Raw genomic sequence first — 20,849 nt, 5'->3', positions numbered from 1 at the left:
AAGTGAGAGGAAGCACACTAACCTTAGGGAAAGCCAAGAAAAGAGTGTTCGAGGTTTACAGAAGATTTAGAAAGCAGATCTTTAAGTAAATACATGCCAGCGTTACTCGGAGGGAACTTTCTAGTAGCAGGGGACAGGCCTCGAGTATCTACAGCACATAGGTCTGGGCCTTAGCTTTGTATATACTATCTAAAAATGACTTTGCCTATTTGACATGGTTGCCAACCACGTGGACATGTGTATAACAAAGGATATGATTATCAATTCTGTACAATATCCCAAGCTTTTTAAAAGGATGGTGAATTCACTGGATTAAGATTCAAAAATATTGATATACCAGATAAAATTTAGTGTGAAGGAATAAATATGAACTCCTACAGCTACATCTAAGAAGTCCAATTTACAAATAACTAGGTTATAAGCAAAAAATCTGCCAAATTGAAAAACTTACTAGTCAAAAGTAAGGGTTATAGTGTGGCATGACTGAGATCAATTTATGTGATACAAAATTAACTTTCAGAATACAGTATGAGCAAAGTTGAGAAATCTCTTATTGAAGGCTGGTTTTAAAAGCAAACCCCTCTCCTCCAAAACACACACTGTTGTGTGCTAACACATTTCAAAAGTGGTATGAATAGGGCTTCCCTGGTGGCGCAGTGGTTGAGAGTCCGCCTGCCGATGCAGGGGACACGGGTTCGTGCCCCGGTCCGGGAAGATCCCACATGCCGAGGAGCGGCTGGGCCCGTGAGCCATGGCCGCTGAGCCTGCGCTCCACAACGGGAGAGGCCACAATGGTGAGAGGCCCACGTACCGCAAAAAAAAAAAAAGAAAAAAGTGATATGAATAAACAAGATAAAGTGTCTCAAAACAAAGCTATACAAAACAGCCAGAGAACGGATGTAATTAGCTGGAGAAGAATTAAGATGTGAAAAGTCAACTGAAGAACTTTTCAACATGAAGCAGAAACAGAGTGTATTATGGTCCCAAGGGACTCCAGAGAGTGAGACTTTAGTCCTCTCAACATAAGAAAATAACCTTCTAATAATCAGAGCTTTCCAAAGATGGAATAAGCTTTCTTGAGAGCTAGTTGCCAGATAACTGAGAGGTTCAAATACAGTTTAGACAACCATTTCTGTAGGGTAGTGAATAAAGAATTCAACCATCAGATAACTTTTATTCTTTCCTCCAACTCTGAGATCTTATGACTATCTTTAAAAAAGTTTCTCAATAAAACTATATTACCTCAGTTCTTAATTATGTAAAGGAATGATGGGAAAATATAAATAGACAATGTCCTCAAAGTTATCCTTTTGGAAATAATAAGGAATATTCACCACCATTATGAAAGTCCTCATCACACTAATGGTCTAAAGGGTCAGTGTTGCTGAGGATGAGGAGATTTTCCAGGCCCCATTGCTTACTCTCATTCATTAGTCCCTGGATTAACAAACTAAGGAGTTTTCCAGTGATAAGAAACAGCAACTGAAACTGTGTGGAAATTCAAAGCTGCTTATTAGGCAACATTTATTAAGAAAAAACTGCAGAAAAACATTTAACACTCTTTATAAGAAACATGCAGGAGGGCTTCCCTGGTGGCGCAGTGGTTCAGAGTCCGCCTCCCGATGCGGGGGACACGGATTTGTGTCCCCGTCTGGGAGGATCCCACGCGACGCAGAGCAGCTGGGCTCATGAGCCATGGCCGCTGAGCCTGCGCGCCCGGAGCCTGTGCTCCGCAACAGGAGAGGCCGTGGCAGTGAGAGGCCCGCGTACCGCAAAAAAAAAACAACAACCAACCATGCAGGAAAATAAGACAGGAATGAAAGAAGTTAATGGCAAAAAGAATGGTGTTACCCCCTTTGTTACACCAGCCTGTTGATTTCTTAATAATAATATCTTAATTAACATTAATCATTTCAACAATCCTATTTGCATATATTTCCACAGCTATAGTTGTTCATGCTATGCTTATTTCATAAAATGTTAAGACGTCATAATTGGAAATGCCTTTGATCCTGTGCAGCAGTTCTCAACCTAGACCCGGGGAGCTTTTAAATAATATCAGTGGAAGCTTCTGAAAACAGGCCCAAGCTCAACCCTCCAAAAACTGAATTGTAAAAGCCTCCCAGAAGTTTTTAATGTACAGTGTTGTGAACCACTCACTGATCCAGTTTTATTCCCATTCCACAGACAAAGGAACTGAAGGCCAGAAAGGCTGACTTCTTCAGGGTACTTATTAGGAAATCTGGTTAGCAGATTTCTAGTCTAACACCCCTTCCACTTTATTATGCTAGTTCCAATTATTTCAGTACTAACTCATCTTTTAATATTTTTAGTTGACATTCATCCCCCGTAACATCTAAAAAAGCTCTGCACACAGCAGATATTCAAAGCAGCCGTCTACTGCCTTTCCTTCAGTAATCTCCCTTATTTTTATCCTCTCCATAACTGTATTTCCAATCTGTTTTCAAAAACATATAAATTGCCTGTGTTTAACCTAAACATCTCTGTTGTCCACCCATATTATCCTTTGGCAGGAACTCCAGGCTTTCCTCAGTCTATCTTTAAATTTACATCACACAACCAACCAAAAGAAGAAACTACATGGGTCAAGAACAAAATGAACACCAAAAAATACCCAATTATATCCCTGTAGCAGAGGTGGAATTTTGTGACAGGAGTAGAGCTGGGGGTAATATATGCCTTGGGGGGGGATTTACAGAAGGGAAAATATGAGCTCCAAAGGGATAAGGATTTTTTTCTATTTTATCCACTATGTACCTGGGCCTGTATACAGGTACACAAGAATGCTTAAATAAATATTTAATATTTGTTGAACGTACCAAACTAAGAAAAGAGAGCAGAGAAGAACACTGGCACAGGGGGCCCTGGACTTAACGAGCAAGGGTGGTCAAGACGCATCCCAGGACAAAACTTGTCTGAGCTCTGGAGGAGAAGGTCTTCTTAGCCTCTCCTTGGATTATCTTCTTTGTTGGAACTGCTTTCCTTCTAAGGTGTTTTGAGCTATTCTTCTCTGTTTTTTCCTATGTGCTCCTCTCCTCCAGGAGGAAAACTTACTTGGGCTTTTCACTGTGCTAGGCTATAAGCCTCTGCAGCTTTGGTCTCGTCTAGCTCACCAAAGTAGATCTGGTGGCCAAAGCTGTAGGAGCTAGAAGAGCCTAGTTAAAACGAAGACCCCCTACTCCGCGCCCCCCGCAATAGCCTCAGTGCTTATTTCTTCAGGGACCCAGCAGAACAGTAGGTGTAGCAAGGCAAATTTTCAGAATTCTAGATACTAGTCATCTATTTTCCTCTGTCCATAACATCATTACTAACCACTTATTCTGGCATCATGTCATGCACGTGAAGAGTATTTAAAATAAAAAGCCAAAATAAACTCAACAATTACCTGCCACTGTGAAAGTGAGTGAAGGGAAAGTATGCCGATGTTAATGCTCTCCGTGACCCTAGTCATCTGATTAAAAAGCCACCAGAGGGAACCATGATAGAACCACACCATGACTAAGCATGGACCAATTCTCAAAAGCCAAATCAAACCTGACTTCACCACTGATAGTGCAATGGTGCTTTGAACACTAAGTGCACAGATATTTCCTGCGGCTAGTGCTTCTCTTTTGAAATAGGTGAGCTTCAAACTGAACAAATTAAAATGTTTGGTTATTTATTTTAACTTAAAGTAACTATTTATGATGAAAGCCACAGGAAGACTTTTAAATTTAACAATTTACTTCAAATTCTTTCTGCAAATTTATTCTTGGTATTTCAATTAATGGACATCTAAACTCTTAGATTATTGGAAAAATGCTTATTTTTAATTGGATAAATTCAGTTCTGCATTTTGTCCTTTCCATCCTAAATCCTTTCCTCCATGAAGTTTTGACCAAATAACTATACCTACTTCTGATAACAGAATTCTCTTATAACCTCCCAACATTTTATATTATGTTTTACTACTTAATAAAGTTGACTCTGTTAAGTACTTTTTAACTGTTCTTTTGAAGTTCCGAAGGTGACTATTATCTCCTCAAATGAACCCTAAGCATCACGAGGAAAATGGTTTATTTCTCTTATTTTTCCCTCATACACAGAAGATCAGGTTTGCACAACCCATGACTTAACCATTAAATAAACTTGACAGTTTGACTAAGGAATTCTACTTCTAGGAACTTGAGGAAACAAGTAAGTACACAAAGACAAATGAACAATAAAGTTTAACAAATGGTGTTTTTGATTTTTAAAATTAGAAACATTTTAAGAGCCTAGCAAAAGGGGTCTGATTAAATGAATTATGGAATAGCCATATAATAGATTACATAGCCATTAGAAACAACGTTCTTGATACTAAGTGGAGAAAAGAGAAGATGGCCAAGAAAGACATATAATAAAATGCCATTTTTGTAACTTCCGATACAGATATTGCTGTGAGGTTGAAGATTTTGTTTGAATTTTTTGACAGTGGTTGAATTAAATGTAATGAGCATATGTTATTCTTATAAGCAGAAAAATCAATGAAGCCACTTCAATTTTGGAGAAAAAAATTGAAGGAACAGAAGCATGTGGAAATTGAACATCAAAATCAACAAAATATTACGGTAGTGCAAATCAAAGGGTTAACTTAGCTAATGGCAGTTAATATGTTAATGAATATATCAGTGATAGAAACGTGACACAGTAACAGCTCCAAGTATCTGCAAATATTTTTGCTTTGTTATATGTTAGTACATTTGCTCAGTTCTGTGAGCTAGATCCTAAAGGGAATTACAAAAAGGTATGAGAATATTAATTCGTGCTATCAAGGAATTTATATTCGCAATGAAAAAAAAGACATTAAACTAAAGCAACAGCAACAAATGTAAATAAAGATTACATACAAGGATTTCATTGCCATACTGCACACCAAAACCAAAACCAATTAACATATTAATAGTCACTGGGTAAGTAATTTAGGGAATAGCTATGTTGTGAAATAGTACATTGGCATTTAAAAAATGTAGACCGGGCTTCCCTGGTGGCGCAGCGGTTAGGAATCTGCCTACCAATGCAGGGGACACTGGTTCGAGCCCTGGTCCGGGAGGATCCCACTTGCTGCGGAGCAGCTGGGCCCATGTGCCACAACTACTAAGCCTGGGCTCTAGAGCCCGCAAACCACAACTACTGAGCCCACGTGCCACAACTACTGAAGCCTGTGCGCCTGGAGCCCGTGCTCCGCAACAAGAGAAGCCACGACAATGGGAAGCCCACACACCACAACGAGGAGTAGCCCCAGCTCGTCGCAACTAGAGAAAGCCTACGCACAGCACCAAAGACCCGACACAGCCAAAAATAATATAAACAAATTAATTTATTAAATATATATATATATATATCTTTAAAATAAATTTTAAAACAATGTAGACCACTAATATGCAAGCTTCTCCAAGACAGGTGAGAAAAATTCAAAGATTCCATTTGTTAGAACACAGACACACATGCATGCACACACACTTGTAAAGGTAAAGAAAAAAAAAAAAAAAAGGTACAGAAAGGACAGTGGAAGATGTACATTGAATTCTTAATAGGGTTTAGTCCTGGGAAGGTGGGGGATGATGAATAATGGGAAATATTCATGTTTTATGCTTTCTTCTCTTATACTCGAAGATTATATTGCCAAAATAATAAACAAAGTAAGACAGAGTAGGCACTGACCAACTCAGAAAATATCCCTTTACCTCTCATTATTCATTTAACTGAGAAATTCACTTAATCTCTCAGGACTTCTCTTTTCTCATGTACTTCAGGACTGCTATATGGATCAAATTACAGACTGACTAGATTTTAGAAGATTTTGAATGTGAATCAACACATGCAGAACTTACTCTGGACGAAGAGAAGAATGCAAGAATGCTCGACTACTTGGAAAGAAATATGACATGATAAAATCTGTTTCAGAAGCATTAACACCACACTACTGGTTGGACTAACATCCTTGTCAGACAGCAAGGAATATATAAGAATAGACAGCAATATTGGTAAAGCACTAAAAGGAATATATACATATACCAGCTGGAGAAAAAGTGAAACAAAACCATGACAGCAGGACAGAGAGCACAGGAAATACAAACCCCTAGCCTAGCATTTGAACCATTCCATATACTGTTCCAATGCCAATGCTATTTTCAAAATAAAACAAATCATCTACACTTTGACCTTCCTTCTTACATCTTCACTTTCTTCCTCCTCACATTTACAAAATCTCTCTTCCATCCATGGTCAGTCCCTGCTTCAAGACCCAGCTCAAGAAGCTTGCCTGGTGCTGCAGTGGTTAAGAATCCGCCTGCCAGTGCAGGGCACACAGGTTTGAGCCCTGGTCCGGGAAGATCCCACATGCCACGGAGCAACTAAGCCCATGCGCCACAACTACTGAAGCCCGCGCTCTGCAACAAGAGAAGCCACCACAATGAGAAGCCCGTGCACCACAAGGAAGAGTAGCCCCCCGCTCGCAGCAACAAAGACCCAACGCAGCCAAACATTAAATAAATAAATAAATAAATAAATAAATGTGTGTGTGTGTGTGTGTGTATATATATATATAAAGACCCAGCTCAAGAACAAGAGAAAGCCTAGTATACTATGGAAGAAGCCTTGAAATAACAAAACCTGGATATGAGTTTCAGTTATGCCACTATTGTCTTAAAACAAAAATTAAGGTTTTTCTTTCCTAATTCCAATCCTGTCACTCAAAACTAACAAGTCAAACATGAGTGGTGGGTGAAGAGGAATGGGGCACACTGCGCATGCACAAAGTAGTTCCTGCTTTTCTACTACTTCCCAACTTCTTAACTGGCCATTCTCACTTGAATGTCCTTCCTCCAAGTTCACTTTTTCCTGAGTACATAAAGAAAAATATAGCTCTTCTTCTACCTTTTCTTAATGTATATTTTTTTGAAGAATATAGTAGGAAATACCTTCTTACCCATTTCTAATCCTAGATATGCAAAGATAGCTAGTTAAAATTAAAACAAATGGCCTTGCCCCACAAAGACTATTCTAATTGAGGAGAGGAAGAACATATATAAATAAGAGAAAACAAGTGCACACTCGGTAGTATGGAAGGCAGGTGCTACACGGGGGTTCAGAGGAATTGTGTGTAGTAAGCCAGGCAGGATTTAAGTTTGTACAGAAAGGTTATTCCAGGCAGAGAAATGGAGATAGGCAAAAATGAGCATGCTGGGCAAGGAGAGTAGTGAGACAACAGTGAATAAATCAGTCTGGGGCTTCCCTGGTGGCGCAGTGGTTGAGAGTCCGCCTGCCGATGCAGGGGACGCAGGTTCGTTCCCCGTCCGGGAAGATCACACATGCCACAGGGCGGCTGGGCCCGTGAGCCATGGCCGCTGAGCCTCTGCTCCGCAACGGGAGAGGCCACAGCAGTGAGAGGCCCGCGTAACGCAAAATAAACAAATAAATCAGTCTGGTCAAAACAGAGGACCAAACTGATTTATTCATTCAAGGGAGAGAGAGACCTACTAAAGATTTTAGATTTTGACCATATAAATAACAGGGAACCACCAAAAGTTTCTGTGTGGAGGCAACATATGATAAATTCATTTCCACTCAGGAATGACTGGCTTCTTTTCTTCACATTTAGATCTCTTCAAATGTCATTTCACCAAAAAAAGTTTTCTCCACTCACTGTCAGTGTAGCCCCTTGTCTCAGACCTAAGCCCACTGTCTCAGACTTAACTACACATTTTTGTCACAGCACTTAACATCATGCCTGAAATCACATTATTTCTTTTCACACTTGGTTGTGAAAGAACATTAGAATGTAAGCCCCCATCACTAAAACAGAAACCCCTGTCCACTTCTGTATCCCCAGCATTGCACATGGCACATAGTAGGTCCTCAATAAGTATTTAAGTGAATAAATGAATGAATGCTGATCTCAGCAATTAGCAACACTCTCAGAGAGATAAATCACTTCTTGAAGGGGAATTTTTTTAACTTTTACTGTGAATTCTCTTTACTTTTTCCATTTAGCCCTCATTAATCTGATACCTCTTGCTTGCCCTTTCCTATTTCTTTCTCTGCTTAATTCCATTATTACCTAAATTTCATTACTGCAAACACTTATAATAAATACCAAAAAGGGGGGGGACACATAAAACCCTACCTGAATTTGGATATTTTACAAATTACATTATCCAATACATCAACATATATGCTTATATTTTTTGACCCTGTAGACCAAAAACGTCTATGGGGTAATATATATTCAAGATGTTTTATTCAATATAGGTAAACACCAAATGCTTTAAAAAGATCCCTTCGTGAGTAACTATCATCAAATTACTGGATTGGCCAAAAAGTTCGTTCAGGTTTTTCCGTAAGATCTTACTGGAAAACCCTAACAATCTTAAAGAAAAACCCAAACAAACTTTTTGGCCAACCCAACAGAAAGGATTATACTAAGTCATTTGATCTTGCCACCTGCACATCAAGACAGAATGCATCACATTTAAAAAAATACTTCCAGTGATAAGACAGTCCATGACTTTGCTTGATGTTTGTGGTTAATCACCTGTGTAATAAAAATGTTTCAAGTTTTTGGTTCTTACCATATGTTTGCTCTGTGTTCATTGTCTACATCTTCCAAATGATGCATTTATAACTCTATCCCACCTTTCTCAATGAATAGCCTCAGAGAACACACTAGTTTCTTCAGAGTTGTTTAAAATGCAGTTTATAAAACTGTGCGTCTCCAAAAAAGATCTAGAGAGTTCAGGGACTACTAAGTGATCATTCCTGGTTCTTAGGTAATAAGCATTTATTGAGAATCATTGTACAGAAAAACAAATGTGTGGGAATTCCCCGTTGGTCCAGTGATTAGGACTCTGCACTCTCACTGTCGAGGGCCCAGGTTCAATCCCTGGTTGGGGAACCCACAAGCTGCCATGGCGTGGCCAAAAAAAAAAAAAAAGAGAGAGAGAGAGAGAGAGAGAGAAATAAATGTGACAGTGAAACATGCTGACAAAGTATCAAGGCTATGAAAAACAACCTGCTTGAACAATGACTTCCAGACCTCACTCTGCTTTGCTTGGAAATTATTGGTCTTTGCTACTCTGTAATGTTTCAAGAGTCATCCTAAATGACAGGTCCAAGATTTAAGATCCACTTCAAAAAACAACAGGGGGTTTCCCTGGTGGCACAGTGGTTAAGAATCCACCTGCCGGGCTTCCCTGGTGGCGCAGTGGTTGAGAGTCCGCCTGCCGATGCGGGGGACGCGGGTTCGTGCTCCAGTCCGGGAGGATCCCACGTGCCGCGGAGCAGCTGGGCCCATGAGCCATGGCCGCTGAGCCTGCGCGTCCAGAGGCTGTGCTCCGCGACGGGAGAGGCCACAGCAGTGAGAGGCCCACATACCGGAAAAAAAAAAAAAAAAAAAAGAATCCACCTGCCAATGCAGGGGAGACGGCTGCAAGCCCTGGTCCGGGAAGATCCCACATGCCATGGTGCAACTAAGCCCGTGTGCCACAACTACTGAGCCTGTGCTCTAGAGCCCGCGAGCCCCAACTACTGAAGCCCGCGTGCCTAGAGCCTGTGCTCTGCAACAAGAGAAGCCACTTCAATGAAAAGCCCGCACACCGCAACAAAGAGTAGCCCCCGCTCGCCACAACTAGAGAAAGCCCGCACGCAGCAACAAAGACCCAATGCAGCCAAAACAAAACAAATAAAAAACAAAAACAAAGCCAAAACAAACAGCAGGACAGAGGACATACGTAATTATAAATGAAATAAGGTAGCTGTGTGTAAAATATTTACTGAAGCTGGCATACAGGTACATGAAGTTCATTATACAACAACTCTACTTTTACTTATAGTTGAAATTTTCTATTAATGAAGTTTAAAAAGACTCCTCGGAAAAAAAAAAAAAAAAAAAAAAAAAAAAAAAAGACTCCTCGGGCTTCCCTAGTGGCGCAGTGGTTGAGAGTCCGCCTGCCGATGCAGGGGACATGGGTTCGTGCCCCGGTCCGGGAAGATCCCACATGCCGCGGAGCAGCTGGGCCCGTGAGCCATGGCCGCTGAGCATGCGCATCCGGAGCCTGTGCTCCGCAACAGGAGAGGCCACAACAGTGAGAGGCCCGCGTACCACAAAAAAAAAAGAAAAAAAGATTCCTCAAACTGATTCAATATTACAGAATAAAAATTAGAGTAAAATTAACTTGTATTTGATCTACAAAGACTGGACATCAGCACAATAGTTCATCTTATTTACATGTATGTATATTTGTATTTAACCATTAATCCAAGTCACGGACAAACATGCTGACCAACTTCAATTAGAGACAGACTAAACTAGAACAAGATTCTAGAACACATGGTCTCTGGGTCCCCTTAAAAAAATCACTTCCATAAGCCTGAAGTATATTAACTTATTTTAAGAATATGAAATTAATGACTGCAAGATTATTCTCAATAACAGAAAAAGGTTATTTCCCAAGGACAGAAGTACCCCAAGTTGAACAGCTCAGGGTATTCATGTGTCAATTTGCCAACAATACTCCAAATTATATACAGGACTGGGTTTTTAAAGTTTAACAGTAAAGCTCTAATTATTCACTGGGAAGCTCTTAATACGCCTCTGATTTCCTAAGCACCAAATGTATTTTTGGTTTACTGCTTGTTAAAGGGATGTGTATTTTTGTAAGAAACCGAGAATAAAATATAAGCAGCAAATCTGATTAATATAAGGACACTTCAAAATCCAGATCTGGTAAAAACCTGGGCTATCTGGCAGTTTTGCAAATTTGGAAGCTCTAGAAATTGACGGTCATAGAAATTAAAAAAAAAAAAAAATTCAAGCCAGTCATCTGGGCCAATGTTTTGTTTTCTTTCTTTTTTTTTTAAATTTTGGCCATGCCATGGCGGCTTCTGGGATCTCAGTTCCCTGAACAGGGATTAAATTAAACCTGGGCCACAGCAGTCAACGTGCCGAATCCTAACCACTAGACCACCTGGGCTAATGTTAAAAACACTTGTTTAAAAACGCCTAAGTATCCCAAAACAAACCCTTTCCGGAGAAGAGGTTATGAGTTTAAACTGTCTATAGACGAATTTTCTCACATCTGCGTGTGAAACCACTGCTGTCATGTTTTGATACACAACTCAATATCAAGATACTCTACAGGGCTTCCCTGGTGGCACAGTGGTTGAGAGTCTGCCTGCCGATGCTGGGGACGCGGGTTCATGCCCCGGTCCGGGAGGATCCCACATGCCGCGGAGCGGCTGGGCCCGTGAGCCACGGCCGCTGAGCCTGCGCGTCCGGAGCCTGTGCTCCGCAACGGGAGAGACCACAACAGTGAGAGGCCCACGTAACGCAAAAAAAAAAAAAAAAAAGAATACCCTCCAGCTCCTTATCTGTTAGAAGGTAATACTTTTTCCACAGTCATTAATTTTTGAAACTCAAAGTTAGTTTTTGGAACATTTATTTCACTTTCTACTTCTGGGTGATTGATTATTCATTTAACACAATGGAGGGACACCATTCTAGATGCTGGGGATATAGCAGTGAACAAAATGCCCTTGCCCTTACTATGAAACTTATATTCTACTGAGTGGCTGAGAAAATTCTGTGCAGGTTTAGTTCTTATCACTTATTCTGCTTCTCTAAACTTTCATGGCTCCTTTAAATTTGTACTATCAAAGAGACTTCAGCAGTTTTAAAGTTCAGGTTTGTAGGTATCCAAGGAATTGATTATAACCAGGCCTTAAAAGAAAGCGTTAGAGAAACAATAAAGGAGTTTCAATTAATAAAAACTTCATTTTGGATAAAACCCAGAAGCTACTGGGGACACCGTAAAATCAACTCAGGATTTTTGACAACCAATAAATACTCCCATCCAATCACTTCCAAAGGCAGATAAAATTTTACTATATTCCTGTCCCTAAGTATTTCACAATATCAGCTTTTCTTAAATTTTATTTCAGAGCTGCAGACTCTCTTTATAAAAACAAAATGTCATGGAAAAATCCCTGTATTTAAAATGTGTAAAAATTCCCATCAAAATAGGAAAGACTGGCCTGTCCCCAGGTCCTCAGTGAATGAGGTACCTCTAAGGACATTTCAGAAACTTCTTAAAGTCACTGTCTTAGGTAACTGTGTTATCTAAAACAACTAACAACACAACAAAAAACATTTAAAAAAGTATTCGGATTAAAATAACCCTAAGATTCCTGTGTGGTATAATATACTGTGATTCTTTGTGAGACATCTGACAAAGACAATTTCTCTGAACCTTAATTTTTCTATCTATATAAAATGATGGCCAGGGCTTCCCTGGTGGCGCAGTGGTTGAGAGTCCGCCTGCCAATGCAGGGGACACAGGTTCATACCCGGGTCCAGGAAGTTCCCACATGCCGCGAAGCGGCTGGTCCCGTGAGCCATGGCCGCTAAGCCTGTGAGTCCAGAGCCTGTGCTCCGCAACGGGAGAGGCCACAACCGTGAGAGGCCCGCGTACCGCAAAAAACAAAAACAAAAAAGACGCAGGCATAGAGAATGGACTTGAGGACACGGGGAGGGGGAAGGGTAAGCTGGGACGAAGTAAGAGAGTGGCATGGACTTAAATATACTACCAAATGTAAAACATATAGCTAGTGGGAAGCAGCTGCATAGCACAGGGAGATCGGCTCAGTGCTTTGTGGCCACCTAGAGGGATGGGACAGGGAGGGTGGGAGGGAGACGTAAGAGGGAGGAGATATGGGGATGTATGTATATGTATAGCTGATTCACTTTGTTATAAAGCAGAAACTAACACACCATTGTAAAGCAATTATACTCCAATAAAGATGTTAAAAAAAAAAATGATGGCCTTACACTAGAAAACATGATGGCCTGTCAACACTAAAATTATACTATGATGAAGGCTATAAGAATTAGTAGTGGCCACTTCTGAATTTAGGGTAGATGCATTATGAGAGTATATATTTCCATCTCTGCAGATCTTAATCTCAAGTTTCTGCTTTAGATTTAATGCCTTCTGTAAATTATTACTATCATATATCCTTTTCCTAGATCACTAGGAACTAGATGGAAAGATTTTTTTTTAAGCACGTCAATATACTTATCTTTCCTTAGGGAATATATGTGCCAGAAATAATGTGGTTCATTTTTGGGGGGGGGGGGGCAGGGGGACAACTGTACTTAGGTTTTTTGTTTTGCCTAAATCTGAAAGGGGATGCTGTCTACTTTCTGCATGGTAAATAGAAGAGGGAGAAAACTAATTGTTCCAAAGGAGGAGAAGAGTGAGACTAAAACAAAAAATTCTGGATGAACAGGAAAAGAATCCATGCCTTTGAAATACAAAAACTTCCTAATTATAGAAATATTCATGCTTCTTATAAAAACCATAATCTAAAGATACATATACACACAATTATTTTGATTCTCTGTTCTACATTTTACCTCCTCTAATTAATTTGTTAGCTTAAGAGTCAGTTATAGCAGAATAACCTACATGGGAAAAGAATCTGAAAAAGAATGGATATACATATAACTGAATCATTTTGCTGTACACCTGAAACTAACACATTGTAAATCAACTATACTCCAATATAAAATTAAAAAAAAAAGTTAGTTATACCAGAGTACCAGACTAAAGAATGGTAAAATGTTACAGGGGCATTTTCATCAAGCTGAATTCCAGGAACTTCCCTAGTGGCACAGTGGTTGGGAATCCGCCTGCCAATTCAGGGGACAAGGGTTCTATCTCTGGTCCGGGAAGATCCCACATGCCGCAGGGCAACTAAGCCCGTGCGCCACAACTACTGAGCCCGTGAACCACAACTACCGAAGCCTGCACGCCTAAAGCCCATGCTCTGCAACAAGAGAAGCCACCGCAATGAGAAGCCTGCACACCACAATGAAGAGTAGCCCCCACTCACCGCAACTAGAGAAAGCCTGCAAGCAGCGATGAAGACCCAACGCAGCCAAACATAAATAAATAAAGGTAAATAAATTTATTTAAAAAAAAAGCTGAATTCCAAAAATATTCCATACTGTCAGTTACGAGTATATTTTTAGAAACGATACTCTTCATCTCCAAGTGCTCGGTATAAAGTTCAACCTTTTTATAATAATAATAAGCCAAAGAATATATTTCTGTGTATTATTCTGCTAAATAATCCAGAATATTGATGAGTCATATTCTGCTGGAAGTGACAGATCTGAGGAACAAGGTCTGGAAAACTAAAGGGCAACCTTCAGTTACACAACAAAGAAAAAGCATTATAAAAAGTTACAATTTAGTTCTTTTCATCCTTGATCTAACATCAAAAATAAATAAATAAACAAGCATCTTCAACACACAGAAGTGTGAACTATTAGATTCCGTGCCAGAACAGCGTGTGTTCTACAGAGACTGGATGCTAAAGAAGTCTGAGCTCTGTAATTACAAACCATTTGTACATAGGATAAACTGTTATAAATAGCCCTTTTTAGTAATAAGGGTCATGAGAAAGTCACTCTGTGGATGATTTCAAGTTCTCAAGGACATCACACTGTGACAACCTTGGACTCTTACAAAGTCCTAGAGCCAGCCCTTAAAACTCTGCTTAAGAGGTTCACAACCACTTAACCCCATCCTTACATATGACAATCTCTTGCCTATTAAGATGACAAAAAGGAGATATTTCTCATACAGAGTTTCCCTGGCAAGTGCCTTTCCAAGGGCTTTCCTTAACTGTTTTTCATGTGATCCAAGACACCATCAATTTTAAGCCTCATCATTAAATTCTGTACTATAAGAAAAATGTTACAAATTAAAATAGTGTTTTTCTATCATCAATTTTAAGATGCATATTTCAGAGATATTAAAATTTGAAAAAATGTGCTTCTTACAAATCCACCAGCAAGAATTTTATAAGAAGGAAAGTCCAAGACCAACACTAATCCTTTTTATTTAACTTGATGAAGGATTAAGTATTACCTACAGAGTAGAAAACATGTTGAATAAAACTATAGCTCAGAAAATTTGGGTTTGGTTCCAGTTTTACCTTAAATCAATACAACTAAATAATTCTGAATAAATCACTTTACTGTCATTAAGGCTAACTATGGAACATACACCCAAAAGAATTATTTTGAAAAATAAATGAATGTGACTGCACTGTATACATTATAGAATGTAAAAGTACAATTGTGATGGCAGATTTTTTTCATTATTATTAATGCCACACCTGAAGAATATAATAATATGTCAAAGTCTTGCTACGGCTGGTTTTAAAGTACTAAAATTTAAATTCTGCCATTTTAAAAAAAAAAAAAAAAAAAAAAATTCTGCCATTTTATCAATTAATCTTATCCTCAAAATTCATTTGAAGTGATAATTTAGCCTTAAATATCATTAAATGTTAAATTCAATAATAAATGTGAAGAATCAAATAATACTACAGATAATTACTAATAATATAGATTTCAACTGTATTATAGCAGAGTAGAAAATTCTTTAATTATGGAAATTCTAAAGAGCAGATATGAGGGTTAATTATCTGTCACAGTCCTAATTCAAGTGCTCAGAAACTGGATGTCTTCCCTTTCAATACTATACTTAAAAAAATTTAAGTATTACATATTTTTTAAATGTTAGCTCTTCTATTCCTTTTAACATAATATAGTTTCGACAGTCTTCACTATTGGAAAAAGTGGTGTTTTCGATCAAAAATGCCTTGATACTTATGTATTTGGGGTATTTAACTCCTCCTATCAGGAAGAAACCACTCTTTAAGACTCTGAGCTTCCACTTCAGGGTGCACGGGTTCCATGCCTGGTTAGGGAACTAAGATCCCACATGCCACGTGGCACGGCCAAAAAAAAAGAAGAAACCACTAATTTAGACATCTTTAATTAAGGGAACTCATTGCTTCTGCAAATGGAAGTTTGAAATCTTTTCTTCATTTCAGACAAATGACAAAGTCAGCTAAATATTTAGGCCCTACCAGCCCTCCTCTGCTATCCTTGTGAATGGAAGCTCTTGAAAGTGAGTTATCATTTCAATCAAATCCAAAAGCCAGAGAATCAAATCCTCTGTCCCATTTAAATAGGTCCATCATCATGTGATTTATCTACCAAATTAAAATGATGCTCTAAGATTAACCAACATCACTAGATATAGAACTTAAATTAAGTGAGCTTTACATCATTAGGAGTAAGCAATATAAGTGAATTTTAACTGACAACAATACTCACAAATTGTGTAAATTTAAGTATTTACCAGTATATTTTCCCCACAATGATTTCCACATTCAAATGTGCAAAAATCTTAATAAAAACGTATACTGTTTTGGATGAAAGTCTACTCTGCTCAACAGTGAAGTAAACAATTTAAAAAATCATTTACAGGGCTTCCCTGGTGGCGCAGTGGTTGAGAGTCCGCCTGCCGGTGCAAGGGACACGGGTTCATGCCCCGGTCTGGGAAGATCCTACATGCCGCAGAGCGGCTGGGCCCGTGACCCATGGCCGCTGAGCCTGCGCGTCTGGAGCCTGTGCTCCGCAACGGCAGAGGCCACAACAGCGAGAGGCCCGCGTACCAACAACAACAAAAAAATCATTTATATTATTTCTAAACTAAAAGTGCAACTGCTGTATAATAACTGCCTCTATGTTTCACATAAGAAATGCTTTTTAAAAGCTTGCTCTGAAGAATGGAAAAAATTATAAAGTAAAACTCAGCAATCATTTTTGTGAGGAATCCAATTATTGCAGATCTAAATTATCAACCTGAATATAAGGGATGCAAATTGCTGCGCTAACAAGTGTTTAAAAAAAAAATCACTGCATAATAATGTGACACGAAATTAAGACTATCAAATAGTTTGTTTTCGTAGTATACCAATGACAAAACAATAGATTTAATAAACACGTACAGTTCCAGACAGGACATCATGGGGGCAACAATTCAGAAGGTGACTCTTGCATACTCTGTCATCACTGAATTTGATTCGTTGACGAGTAGTATCTCCTGTAATAGAGGAAAGTTAATAACATTCAAGGTTAGACAACTGGGAAATATTTATTTTCTGAGAGCCCTACCATCACTAGCTTTTTATGTGTGGCTATACACACACACATTTATAAATCAGCTCAAGAGGGGTTAGTTTTTATATAATATCCTACAGAAAAACTATTTTAGACAACATGCAGTTGCAGTATGTGTACTGCACATGTAATTCAAATAGTCAAAGTGGGAAAGCAATGCATTCTGTTAAACAGAGTACTTCAGAAAAGCATAGCATGTAGAGCAGGAATGGACCTTAAAGATTATCGAGTCCAACTCCTTCATACTGCAGATGAGGAAACTGAGGCCCCAAGAGGTTAAGTGACTTGCAGCAGGCCCAGTAGGAGAATTTCTACTGGTATACAATGTTCCCTACTTGACACTAAGCACTGATTTATATTTTAATTATTTACATTAATTGAAAAACATAAAAAGTAATCTTGCAAACATTGCATACACACTGCGAATCCCCACTGAACCCCAGACGCCATTTCTTCCACTATTTTGTTCCAGCTGAAGTGTCTCCCTTTTGCTGCTGGGAGGAGTTAGAGAGGGTAGAATAACGTGTTTAAGAGCGTACAAACCTGGAAGAAGGACTTACACACCAGTCAAACAAAGGCATACTGCCTAAATGAAATGTTAACTTTAATGCCTCCAAAGGTCCCACACCTCCAAGTTTTATGTAGTCTGTGCTATATATGGCCAAACCGGGTACATTTAAATTCATTGTCTTCATTTAACATAATACACCTCCTAAGCAACAGAAGCACCCAACCTAATCAAATATGCCTATCTATTCCAAACTTTAAAGAATCTAAGAAAAAGAAAGGTAACTATATTAACAAAATATAGATGTTAGTTACATTTTTTTTGCTTAGAATCTCTTTGGGGGGTGGGGGGACTCTTAAGGACATTTCCTCTAAGTAAAATGATAAGCCCTAGGAAATGAACGTGTTTTATTTTTAGCCTTAAACTGATATCGTCATTGATGAATGAAAACCTACTGGTGAATTACTGAAGCGAGAACTGTTGGTATCAAAATAGACTTTAAACACCACTGAACTAAAAACTTTCATCTATGAAGTGATTCAATTATCTAAATTAATTTGTTTTTCACATGTGAATAACAAAAAAGGTTAAAACTTTACCCCTTTCACATGGTCTTATTTTGAAGAGCTTAACTCAAAGTCAACTAAATACTATCATTTTTAGGCGGGGTAAGATTTTGTTCAAATTGTTTTAATTTGGTTAAAAAGACTTAAAGAACATATTAATTTACAACCAGGTTTATAAAATTTTAAGAATAGTAATTTATAGCTAAAATGATAGCTTCAGAGCAGTTCAACAATAGGTTTTCTAGAGGCTAGTCTCTAGTTAAAGTAGGTTATTTTTGACACCACAATTTGGAATAATTTAGTGTTCACGCCTGCTACTATAATAAAGGTTATTTTGATGGTCCTTTTTTCCTTTTAAACACAACTGCTTTTGTTCCACATTCATTAACACATCTGAAAAGTTAGTGATAACTCACGGCTCGGCGAATGCGGGGCCTTTCTGACACTCCCTTGCAGACTGAAGTAGGCAGGCATAGATACATTGAACCTTTACAAATAAAACAAGGGGCCAGATTGTTCAGTCTGTATAGAATAGACTCTGCCAGCAATTTCAATATAGCATCTAGAAGTACATGTTGACTGTAAAGATTCTTGTATATGAAAACAAAAGTGAACAAAATCAGGGTTTTTTGTTTTGTTTTGTTCTAAAATATTGACTTAACAAGTGTAACCCTAGAGAAGAATATGACTGATCACAGGTAAAAGTCCAAGGCTGGAGCTCTGAAAAGTGGTCCTTGGGCAAACTGGGGTTTTGAAAAATGTTTTTTTATAAAGTATATTTCATCAAGACTTTGGTGAGGGCCTTAAGCTCATGTCAGAATGGTACTCTGATGAGCTCACACCAGAATGGCAATGCTTTATTAGAGGCTTTTTGCTTTCTCGCATGTACCCAAATTATGCTAAGAAATTTAAAGATAATACAAATTTTTGAAGAAAAAAAACCTTACGTATCTAGAAGTCTCCCAGCTACAAGTTTCTAAGTTTTTCAGTAATGCAACAGCAGTATTGTTTCAGTGCTTTGTCAAACTAATGGCTCAAGAATATGACAAGCCAGGCCTTCGACTAAAATCAAGATTCTCTGAAGTTTTACTAGTCAAACATTTCCTCTGAAATCACGACATAAATCTAATATTAAGACATATGTGCCTTGAAGACACTGCTACCAGATAAAATGAGAACAATTCCAAATATGAATTAAGCAAAATTATCCCTGAGGACCTTTAAGTGTCAGTTTCTATAAATGCCAAAAAGTATTTTTAAGTAACTCCTCACTACATACGAATGGTTGCTCTATAAACATTTGATAACTGCAGCAAACACAATAAATACAGCTATCAAATATCAGCCTGTACAGTACAGAAATCTTTGTAACAATGAAATAATAAAATTCCTAATAATTTGAGATACAGAAATACCCTGAGAGGGACTAGCAACTGAATATGTTTATTGATATTTTTTAAATTTTACTTGAGAGACTTTAAGGTCAACATTTTAAAATAATTTGACTATATTACCATACAGTATTTAATAAATGTATTTTATTTGGGCTTAAGCCATGAAAGTATAATCTGGCTAAACCAACAAAGAATTTTAAAATAAAAATACTAGTAATATAGACTGTCAATATATCTGGCCCAAACCATGTTTTTCAAAAGAAACTAGGTAAAACAGCACCCACTAAAAAACAAAGGAGGGGGGAGGGGGGAACTATAATTAATAAGGAACAAATATGAACCAAATCTCCTTATAATACAAGGAATTACTTTATTAATTCAATGTACTTTATCTTTGGGTTTTCTGGGTATATATTCATTATAAAAATAACCTAAGTTAAAAGAACAATTGCTCTGTTACACTAATATTGGATCCAAATAATAGAATCAAGCCCAATGCTGAACATATCCTCTGTGCTAGGCAATGGGATTACAAAGAGGCATTTAAGACAAGCTCTCTACCCTCAAGGAGCCCCTCATTTTCCTAGAGAAACAGGATATTTAAATGCAGTAACAAGTAATAACAAAAGGAAGCATGATCCAAGTGCCAGATGAATGTCTCTAATGGATGAAATACTACCAAATAGTAGTACTTCAGGAATTCTAAGACTTAGAGTGACCACCAAGGACTGAAGAGGTTAGAGAAGGCTTCATGCAATGAGTAGAAGCCATTATTTGAAGGAAAGACAGGACTTAGACCAAAGGAAAGGGGAAAGAAGAGCATTCCAAACTGGCGGTAATACCTTTGACAAAGCTTATAGAGGCAGGAAGGTTTGGGAAACAATAAGTAAGTCGTATCTGGCTTTGGCAAATGGCTTCATGTAGGGGAATAGCAAAGCTGGGGCAAGAAAAATATTTTTAGGATAAAATCTGATTTAATTTTTTCTGCACCCAGATTTTAAATGTGTAAACAAAGAAAAAAGTTTAAAAATAATGGGGCGGAGGTTAGACCAAGTTATTTGAGTTCACAACAACAAAATGCCCTCTCCATAAAAACATGGCAGGCTCTCTTCTCTATGACCTCCGTAATACTAATTAATTAGGCTTTGTATATAACTATAATGATGAGATTTGAGATTAAAAACTTGATTTAGAACTTTGAAAAGAAAAGTGTTCTTCATCTGAATGGAAGCATCAAAATTTCTATTAATGTTTTTTCTACCAAGCAACTACCTTCAGAGTAACAACTCTCTTAACCT

General features: G+C 38.2%; 1 protein-coding gene across 3 annotated transcripts in view; it reads right to left on the bottom strand.

The window, feature by feature from the left end:
• The window catches only part of LUC7L2 (LUC7 like 2, pre-mRNA splicing factor), a 56,020-nt gene that overhangs the window by 24,194 nt on the left and 10,977 nt on the right, over positions 1–20,849 (bottom strand). For all 3 annotated transcript variants that reach the window (XM_065883520.1, XM_065883518.1, XM_065883519.1), the window contains exon 2: positions 16,912–17,006. In XM_065883520.1, coding sequence (XP_065739592.1) covers positions 16,912–17,006 — 95 coding nt within the window. The remainder of the gene's footprint in view (positions 1–16,911; positions 17,007–20,849) is intronic.

Source organism: Phocoena phocoena, chromosome 9 (genome assembly GCF_963924675.1).
Source record: "Phocoena phocoena chromosome 9, mPhoPho1.1, whole genome shotgun sequence".
Taxonomy (NCBI): Eukaryota; Metazoa; Chordata; class Mammalia; order Artiodactyla; family Phocoenidae; genus Phocoena; species Phocoena phocoena.
The sequence above is the reverse complement of the archived record's forward strand: the minus strand, read 5'-3'. Positions and strand labels throughout refer to the sequence as shown.